The sequence below is a fragment of the Nicotiana attenuata genome, unplaced genomic scaffold, assembly GCF_001879085.1.
Source record: "Nicotiana attenuata strain UT unplaced genomic scaffold, NIATTr2, whole genome shotgun sequence".
NCBI lineage: Eukaryota > Viridiplantae > Streptophyta > Magnoliopsida > Solanales > Solanaceae > Nicotiana > Nicotiana attenuata.
The window spans coordinates 9919-19964 of NW_017678184.1; the positions used below are offsets into that span (position 1 = coordinate 9919).

General features: G+C 35.4%; 1 protein-coding gene across 1 annotated transcript; it reads left to right on the forward strand.

Annotated features, from left to right (window-relative positions):
• Positions 1–1613: 1613 nt before the first annotated feature.
• On the forward strand, positions 1614–4736 carry LOC109221570 (random slug protein 5-like). The gene is made up of 6 exons (XM_019386045.1): positions 1614–2133; positions 3067–3328; positions 3413–3449; positions 3563–3668; positions 3918–4028; positions 4363–4736. Exons 1-6 carry the CDS (start codon positions 1939–1941, stop codon positions 4477–4479), a joined length of 828 nt encoding a protein of 275 aa, XP_019241590.1. The 5' UTR covers positions 1614–1938; the 3' UTR covers positions 4480–4736.
• The last annotated feature ends 5310 nt before the right edge of the window (positions 4737–10046 follow it).

Here is a 10046-nt window from a genome sequence, read left to right on the forward strand (position 1 = left end):
CAGTCTCTGAAGGTTGAAGATTCCGCGAAGGCGGTTGACCGTGGTTCTACCGCGACCGCGGTAGAACCGCGGTGGGCACAGTAAACTTCGGGGACTTAAGTGTAAAACACGGGATTTTTAGACCTAAACCCTATTTAAAACGCTAGACTTCGCCCAAAAGAGGCATGTATTGATTTCTAAGGGTTCTTAGCAAGAAAAACAATTGTGAGAAAGTACTCTAAACATCTTTCTTCTTTTCTTTTGATTTTATGATGAATTCAAGCTTAGTTTATTCTCCATAGTCATGAGTAGCTAAATTCCTTGTCTAAGGCTTTGATGGAACCTATTGAGTGATGAACTTCTTGTTTATGTGAATACAAATTGCTAGTTTAATCTTTATTTGTTCAACTTCGTGTTCGTTGTAGTTAATTGACAGGATCCTCAATTAGCTGTGCCTATTTAGTGTGCATAACTTGGAAAAGAGTGCATATTTAGGGTGTTGTTGAACAACACCACTCCTAGATTATTAGAGGAATCTATAATTGCGGGTTTAAAGGCGGGATTAGGGATAACGAAGCCTTGGGTGCAATTTAAATTGAATTGTGCGAAATTAAGCAAGCTAGTGTATCTCGGGAGAGTGCAATAGTAGATTACTGTGATTACTCGGGAGAGAATTGCGGTAAGATTAGCGTTCATGATTGATAGAGTTGTGTGGGTAAATTTGTATGAGCATAAACAGAAGGGATTCCATCAATAGGGGAAATCATTGCCTTAGCTTTTTCTCATAATTGTTTACAACCTTATTAATTTAGTTACAACCATTAGTTACTTGCAAGCTAGTTGTTAAAGAACACTCAACTGAGAATTTGAATATTTGAGAAGCTGGTTCTGAAGACTTGGTGGGTCTGAAGATAGCGGTTGATAGGTTAACTCTCTGTGGATTCGACCCTGGGCGTAATACTCGGGTGATATTTGCAACGTCCGCAGAGTCCTTTTTATAAGGCATAGTTGGGCGTGATCAGCTTACAAGTTGTCTTCTTTAAAATCTTAAGCATTACAACAAGCAATTATTATACTGAAGCAATGCAACACTTTTCGATATCATCATATCAACTTATCTTGCTCTATAGTTTCTTACCCTTTGACTTCTGCTACTATCTATTGTTTCTTGCACTCTGATTGTCTTATTTATCTGTGATTGCTACTGCTCCCTTTTAGACTGCTTTATCAAAAATTATTCGCTTTCGTTACTTTCATTTTCATACTGCATTGAATTGATTGTCCTTATCTGGCCTGTTTTTTTGTCATGCTTTCAGAAAGAACGTCTCTACATTCCAAGATAGAGGTAAGGTCTGCGTACACTCTACCTCCCGAGACCTCACTTTGTGGGTTTTCACTAGGTATGTTGTTGTTGTATATCAACTTATGAAATTCTCGAGCCGATTTTATTATTAAGCTTTTATTTTATACTTTTTCATTGAAAATTTGTGGTTTGATATTCTTACTTAGGTCAATTTGGCTTTTGGCCCCATTCTTGTTGAGATGGCCTTGAATATGGTATCCAGAATCGATTAATTCGGATTCGTGATCTCTATTAGAAATTTTTGCATTCTCTAATACAGGATAGAGAGATCCAATCATTTACCACTGGCTCATCTCTACGATTTTAGTAGTATTTGGTCCCTATAAATTCATTAGTCAACTACATCCACGACGGTCCCATTTGATTTAATCATTAAGACAAAGTCTTAATTTTTCTAGCTTCCCATTTTGACCAAACATGCTATTACTCGTTCCGGTAAAGTCTTAATTTTCTGGCCTCCCCATGTTCCTCTTTTTAAATTCCTCCTCCAAATTAGCTATAAATTGAAGCAGATCATTTTGTTATCTTGAATTTCGGGACCTTCCTCTGTGCATTGTATATTTCTCCAGCTAGTAATTGGTGCAAGAAAGAAAGTGATGGAGGGAAAGGTTAAGGCAGTGGCAAAGGAGTTAAACAATAATGGAATTCATTTTGAAACAAAATTGCAGCAGGAAGAAGAATCAGTAACACAAGAGATCCAAGTAAAATGCGATGACAAAATCAGTGAAGAAGAGAAGAATAAGATTTGCCTCATGAGAGCTCTTGTCGAAAAGCAGGATCCTTCTTCCAAGGTATAAATAGTATTATATACTCCCTCTATTTTAATTTGTTTGGTATAGTTTTACTTGATATGAATGAAGTTTAAAAGAAAAAAAAAATCTCAAATATATCATAATGTTTCTGTTGTTATACTCATATTTTTAAAACTTGTGATCATAAATATGATATAACATTTGTAGGTTACAAAAGCTTCTTATTAAGGAAGTATAAAAATATATCACTTTATCTTAAAACGGGCTAATAAGAAAATAATATTCAGGGAAGTGAAATGCAGGGAGTAACTCTTTGTTAGTTTCCTTCCTTCCGTTTACATGTAAAGCATCAAGATTTTTCTATGTTAAAATGATCAAGTTCAAGAGAGTGGTTTTTAATGGCCTATTTTTTCTAGCAAACTCAGTAGAGCTTATGACTTGTACTACCGGTTTTAAGATTGTAAGTTTGTATAGTTCTATTTCGAAATTGTGAGATGTTAGTTAAATATTGTTATCATTTAAGTTAATGTTAGGCTTACATAATCCCTAAGACTAGGTGCCATCATGACATCCTACGGAGGAAAATTTGGGTCATGACACTATAAGTGTACAACTTCTAGTTAGTTAAAAGAAAATGAGATGTTGTAGGTCTTGGAAAATATACACCTTAGGAACTAGCTTTCGCAGTTGAATTTGGCCTAATCTTCATTATTCTAAATCATGTATTAGAGTTAGACTCATCTATGTTCTTGGTTTATCCAATGTTGAGCTCTTATGTTATATGTCCATGCCCCAAATGTTCCGCTCTAGCCGTAGGGGAGGTGTTAAGTGTCGTGCATTGGTTAAGGGAATTGACTGTTGCCTTGTTATGTGGTTTTGAGTCATGCTCACCTCATGAGCTTGTTTTTTGGAGTTGAGTTAGGTTCAGAGTCCATTTTCTTATCAAGTTTTTTTTACGTGAATTGTTTCCAGGAAGTAGATGATTTTGAAATAAGAAGGTTTCTTCGAGCTAGGGATCTAAACGTAGACAAAGCTTCGGCAATGTTGTTGAAATGCCTTAAATGGAAGAAAAGCATTGCACCAAATGGCTTCATTTCAGCGAGTGAGATTCCAAACCAGATAGCACATAACAAAATGTTCATGCAAGGAGTGGACAAACAAGGACGCCCTATTGCTGTCGTTTTAGGTGGCAGACATTTTCAAAATAAACTAGGAGGTCCTGACGAGTTCAAACGTATGAATTTGTTTTCTTTCTATTTATTCCATTCCACTTGGCCTGTTACTTAATTTATAGTCAAGACTTTGTTCTGATTTGCAGGATTTGTGGTCTTGGCTTTGGACAAACTATGTTCAAGGTACACTAACTTGTATTATATATATACCTTTTCAAATAAGCTTCCAAGTTAGTCAAGATCATGCAACCTTGATATTTTTATTATTTTATTTTGGGATTTTTTTGATGAATCAGGACCTCACCAGGTAGGGAAAAGTTTGTGGTAATTGGAGATCTCCAAGGTTTTGGCTATTCCAACAGCGATGCTCGTGCATATATTGGGGCTCTATCCATTTTACAGGTCTAATTAATCATTATTGTCATTGCGTTTAACTTCTATATACGAACAATGTAAGGTCTTTTTTATACTATCAGATCATCTAAAAGAATCAGTTGCCTGAAAAACAAGGTAGTTTACCTAGTAAAAATTGAAACATGCTAAATATAATGATAGTGTAAAAGCGCTTCACTACCCGTATATATAAGTGAAATCCTTTTCATTTTTCTCCTTGCAGTCCATAATGTTGAAGTTTACTACTATTAATTGCAGGACTGCTACCCTGAGAGACTTGGAAAACTAATCGTAGTTCATGTTCCTTACCTATTCTGGACAATGTGGAAAATTGTGTATCCTTTTATTGATAACAAGACCAAAAAGAAGGTGAGTCTCTACAATCGTTGATGAAACAATGCTAGAGTTTAGTCAAGCTGCAGTTGCTGCGGCGAAACTATGTATGGTCAAGGGTGGTCAATTGAACATTCTTCGTCCGAAAAATTACATTATGTAGATAAAATATTGTACTTGTTATTGATTAAAAAAAAGTAGACTTTGAAAATCTTTGCATGACCCACTGGCAAAGGGGGTATTGAACACCCTTATTTAATTTTCTGACTTCGCCATTGTACGGTCGTAGTCGAGGATTACCTCATTAAGTTATTGGTTAAACCTTGTGTTAGATTATATTCATCAACTTAATTTCTATCCTTACTCTCAGATCACATTTGTGGAAAACAAACGACTCATGACAACTCTACTTGAAGACATTGATGAAAGTCAGATACCAGAGATTTATGGAGGCAAAATGCCATTAGTTCCTATTCATGAAGCCTAAGCAAGTAATTACATTATTTAGAGCTCCTTTTCGAGGAGTTTCAACCTAATCGAGAAGGTAACACTCTCGAAAATAAGACAAAGTTTGTAATGAGGTTAAACATTTGTATACATTATGCATACATAAACATTTTGCTTTTACCTAATTGTCACTTCAGCTTCCATTTGATTTTTGACTAAACTGGACAGTCCTCACTCTCAGATTCTACAGCTAGTGAACATAAGTTTGTATAATATTTACTTCAAATTCTCTTTGTAGGGTTAAATGCCTTTGTAGCTCCTCTGCGTTTACAAGAAAAGCAAGACTAACCACCGTTAAGCTGGCTTTCTACCTATTATTTTACTGTTCGGTTATTTCTAACAAATTGTAGCCGAAATATTTGAGTTCGGATGGAATATACTGCTGAAGTTTGTCTCCATGACTAATATGACATATATAGCCTATTTGGCCAAACTTTTAGGCCAAACTTTTAAAAAGGTTAAAAAAGTACTTTCGCTGTGAAACAATTTATTTTTGGCTAATTAATTTAAAAATACTTTTGAACAGCAATTAGTATTTGGCTAAGCTCTAAAAAGTATTTCTAAGTGTATTTTTCTCAAAAGTGCTTTTCAAAATAGTTCTTTTGGAAGAAGCTATTTTTTTCTTTCTGAAAAATTGCTTCTGATTCTACTCAAATGCACTTTTTTTTATCTTCTAAAAAATTAGCCAAACACCTTAACTTTGAAAAAAAAAATAATTTCGGCCAAAAAGAAGTTTAGCCAAACAATTTCACATAAAATTTTCTTCTATCACCTCCCATTCTAGGAGAAAATACGCGGGCCTGGCCCCACACTTTTATTTTCCTTCTGTTGAAAATCAGATAGAGGTGCTGTTGGTAATCTGTGTTCAAAATCAGTAAATAAAAGAAGCAAACAAAGTTAGTTCAATAAACAAATCGTAAAATAATTTCGAACCCACAAGTTACTTGTGTGTCCTTAAAGAATTTAATCCCCTCATTGTTGCCCAAGGTTATGGATTACTTCCTCCCCGGATAGAACGAAAAAACTATTCTGTAATACTGACAATCGAAATTACAGAACTTCAGAGAACTCAACAAACGGAGCAAATCACACTTGACACTTTATTTATTTTAAAAAATAATGCAACTATGTAGAAAAGAGAGGAGAAAATTTCAGATTTTCCTATAGACAAAGAAAGGGTGAGATGAAGAGGTGCAATCCAAGAGGTGCCTCTTCCATTTCCCATTCACACCCCTTAATAAAAACGCAACAATCCCCCATATGAATGTGGAATGGCTATATGATGAAAAAAGGCATAAAAATTGTGTGATTCGCAAGTAAGGATTAATCACATCTGGATAAGTAGGTTTCCCTTTGAACTTTCCGTAGTGAACTTATGTCGAATATACTCGGTCAATCAGTAGATTTGATATCTTTGAACCGTCGAGCTTTGGTGTATACCTAGACAACCATATCACACAATCAATCCTTAACCGTCTTTGGTTCTCATTGTTGTGTTCGTTTCAGCCATGAACACCACCTGGTTCATAAGTGCGTAGAGAACTGGCCTTACAGAATTCTCCTTGAAGCGGCTTACACTTCACACTTACATAGGTGATTCCTAAACATGTTATCTCGTAGATACACTATTTGATATACCCCGTATCAAACTTAGAAACCATTAAAAAAAACTTTACGTTTTATCCTTGGTACTGAACATTGTCTTCATCACGAGAATGGACCAAAAAGAAATTTTATTTGACAATGTTGAACCGTCACTAAAGACTTTGTTTGAGCTCCTTGAACTTAGATCTTGGGATCTGCAGTCTTCTAGGTAGAGTTACCACCACAATGACTTGTCCCCGGCCATAGTCCCATTCCCCTCGATGATCTTTCAACTACCTCTCTAGTTAGGCCTTTTGTAAATGGATCCGACACATTATCACTTGACTTCACATAGTCAGTTATGATAATTCCCCTAGAGAGTAGTTGCCTAACGGTTTTATGTCTTCGTCGTATATGACAAGATTTTCCGTTATACATAATGCTCCCAACTCTTTCTATTGCTGCTTGACTATCGCAATATATGCATATATATGGGCCAAAATAAAATATCTTTAAGAAGATTTTAGGAGCCATTCAACTTCTTCACCGGCCTTGTCTAAGGCTATAAACTCAGCTTCCACTGTAGAGCGGTCAATGCACGTTTGTTTGGATGATTTCCAAGACAACGCTCCTCCACTGACTGTTTAGACTCGGTTGAACCGGTGATCTAATTTGCATCACTATACCCCTCTATTATTGCAGAATACTTATTGTAGTGCAAAGCATAATTTTGAGTATATTTCAAGACTTGTTTCATTGTCATGAAAGTTCAATGCAAACTTCCTTATGTCGTAGACTAATACGTCTCGACTTTCAATTGCATATCAGATTATTGACTACACTTAATGTACCAGTAGTATATTATTACAACAACATGAATAATTTGCATCAGTTGTGGCCACAACCTTTTAATATAAAATACATTTCGCAATCACTCTACCATTTTCAAGCAATTGTACGATATTTATTCATACGTCTATATGATATGCATAATATAGCACCTTCATTCATGAAACAAACCCAACTTGCAATGGATTTTGGTCATGTTCATCGGTTGGTTCACCTCATTATAGACCAACGTATTAATATATTCGTTCATGAACGGTCATGTCCATACAAAAACACATAGACGTATCTTTTTATGAAAAGTCACAACCTTCGAAGTGATATCATTTCATAAAAGAACTAAACAATATAAATTTTCAAGAAAGGAAATAATCTTTCGAGAAAGACATGTGACCAACTTTCGAATTAGTAGTTTCATCAACTAGTCTTCACTAAGATTGAACAACTGATGAGTTCACCGACTACCATATAAATATCCACTAAAGATTTTGTGGGGTCCAAAAAGCTAATTCTTCTAACATTAGCTTTTGTCATGCATAAGCTAAAAGCCCCCACATTTTAAATACTTAAGTTGGGCTTCTTTCCATTTCATTTTTCATATGAAATGGATTACGTCTTGTTATGGGAACTCGACTTAGTATTCGGTTAGTTGTAAGAATAATTTCCCCCCCCCCCCTCCCCACAAGTTCTGGAGTAAACCAGAACTTATCAACAAGACATTCATCATCTCCTTTAACGTTTTGTTCTTTCTTTCCGCAATTCCATTAGATTGCGGTGACAAAGAGGCGACCGTTTGGTGAATAATTTCATATTCCAAATATATTTCTTCAAAAGGAGATTCATATTCGGCGCCCCTATTACGTTGTATAGTCAACTACAAGAACTGTTGTTTGTGTCACGACAGAGCCAAAATTAATAAATGGTGAAGTTTTTAATCTTCAAACCAATCTGACACATTCAGAATTCGGTGAAGTTTTTAATCTTCAAACCGAGTAATATCTGATACAACTAGATCTAATAAACGGTGAAGTTTTTAATCTTCAAACCGGGTAATATGTGACACAATCAAATTTAATAAAAGGTGAAGTTTTTAATCTTCAAACCGAATAATAAATTAGAGTAGAAAATTACTAAGACTTTAATCTCCAAACCGAGTATAACGTCTGTCACACCTCTTTTTTTCACTACACCCCCGGAATAGGGTATAATAAAGGGAGTTATTTCCAACTTGAAGTGACAATCGAAACGGGATTTATTTTTAAAAATCAGAGTCGCCACTTGGGAGATTTATGGTGTCCCAAGTCACCGATTTAGAATCCCGAATCGAGGAAAGATTTGACTCTGTTTATGTCTGCGAACCAGAAATCCGGGTAAGGAATTTTGTTAACCCGGGAGAAGGTGTTAGGCATTCCCGAGTTCCGTGGTTCTAGCACGGTCGCTCAACTGTTATAATTGGCCTATTATCTAATTTTAATACATGTTCAAACCTAGGTGCATTTTAACTTTTAACCTCTTTATTTAGTTATTTTTAAGGAAAATTGCAACGTCATTTAAAATATGTCTTGAACCACGTCACATAAATGCACCCGCAGTTCGCAACACATTTTATCTAACGTTGAAATTTGGATTTGGGTCACATAAATGCGCACCCGAGTTTAGGAAAGTAAATTTATTAAAATAACGCGCCTAATGCAAAAATTTATTAAAATAACGCGCCTAATGCAACTACGCGTTGTTAACTTTGCGAGGGCCATGGAAATTTGCTAAATGGCACTCCTCGAATTCTAAAGAGTTAAAATTAATTAAGTGAGGGCCATGGGTTTTGAGATTTTATTCTTCTCACTTAGCACCACTCATGGCCTATATATGTCAAGCATTCACTCAATGTTCTTAAAGTAACGGAAACGACCTCCAGAAATAAGAACCAAAGAAAGGATTAAACAAAGGAAAAAAAAGACATATAAAAGTTATAGGAAAGTTCTGTTCCTAAAACAAGAATATTAGCTTAATACTAGCCAAAGATTGAGGCCCAAAGGATGTAACTAATCAACACAACCAACAAATCAAGCAATTGGCCAAATAATTAATCGTTGAGACTTTTTAGAAAATTATATAATTTATTTATTGGAGCAAACAATGGCAGAATATAAAATAGTTGGAATGGAATTACATGAGCATAGGAAATGGGAGTAGAAAGAACGCAATCAAATGAGCAACTGGATTAGATGAGGTAACACAATTCACAAGCCAATTAGTTGGAACTTTCAATTAAAGGTCGGCGCAACTCTTATTTGTCGTTACACAAACAGAATTCATAAAAAAAATAAAAAAAAAGCTTCCCCTACACACACAAAAAAAAAACTTCCCCTACATGAATTAAAAAAAACGTTCTCCATGACAGAAATCAACAATCAAACAGAGACCTCACAAAATTAATCAACAAAGCAATATCAACAAGAAATCACATATATGAGTCAAAAGTGGATAAACAAATAGAAAAGAGGTAAGAATGAACCTCATTATAGCTGAAGATTGATTGTTTCACTACTTCAAACTCAACATATGACAAACTGTGAACGGAACTACGGACGGAACCGCGAACCGAGTCGCAAACGGACTCAATTTGGCTTCTTCGTGTTTCTGAAATTCCAATGTAAATGAGAGGACTTCTACTTGAACTTGGGGTGAAACGGGATACTCAAGTTATTTAAGATAATCTATGAAATTAGTGAATAGTTCTGACTTTTCCTTTTGAAATTGCTGAATTGAGGTAATGATGGAGAAGAAAAGGGATTTTTGGGTGGATTTAGTTGAAGAAGAAAGAGGCGTTCTTCTTTTCTTTCATCATATGCGGCTGATTGTGTGTTTTTTAGGTGTATATGGTGTTGGGATTGAAAACTTAGGGTAGGGTTTCTATAATTGGGTATTTTATATGGAAGTGGGAAGGGATGACGGCCATTGGATTAGAAGGAAAATAGATGGCTAGGATTAAATCTTGCACTTAAATGGGCTAATGGGTGGGAAAGAATGGGCTAAGGGTAATTGGGTTGGACCATGTCTTTTTGTGTCTCAATTTTGGGCTAAGAAGACTCCAAAAATTATTATTCAAAACCATAG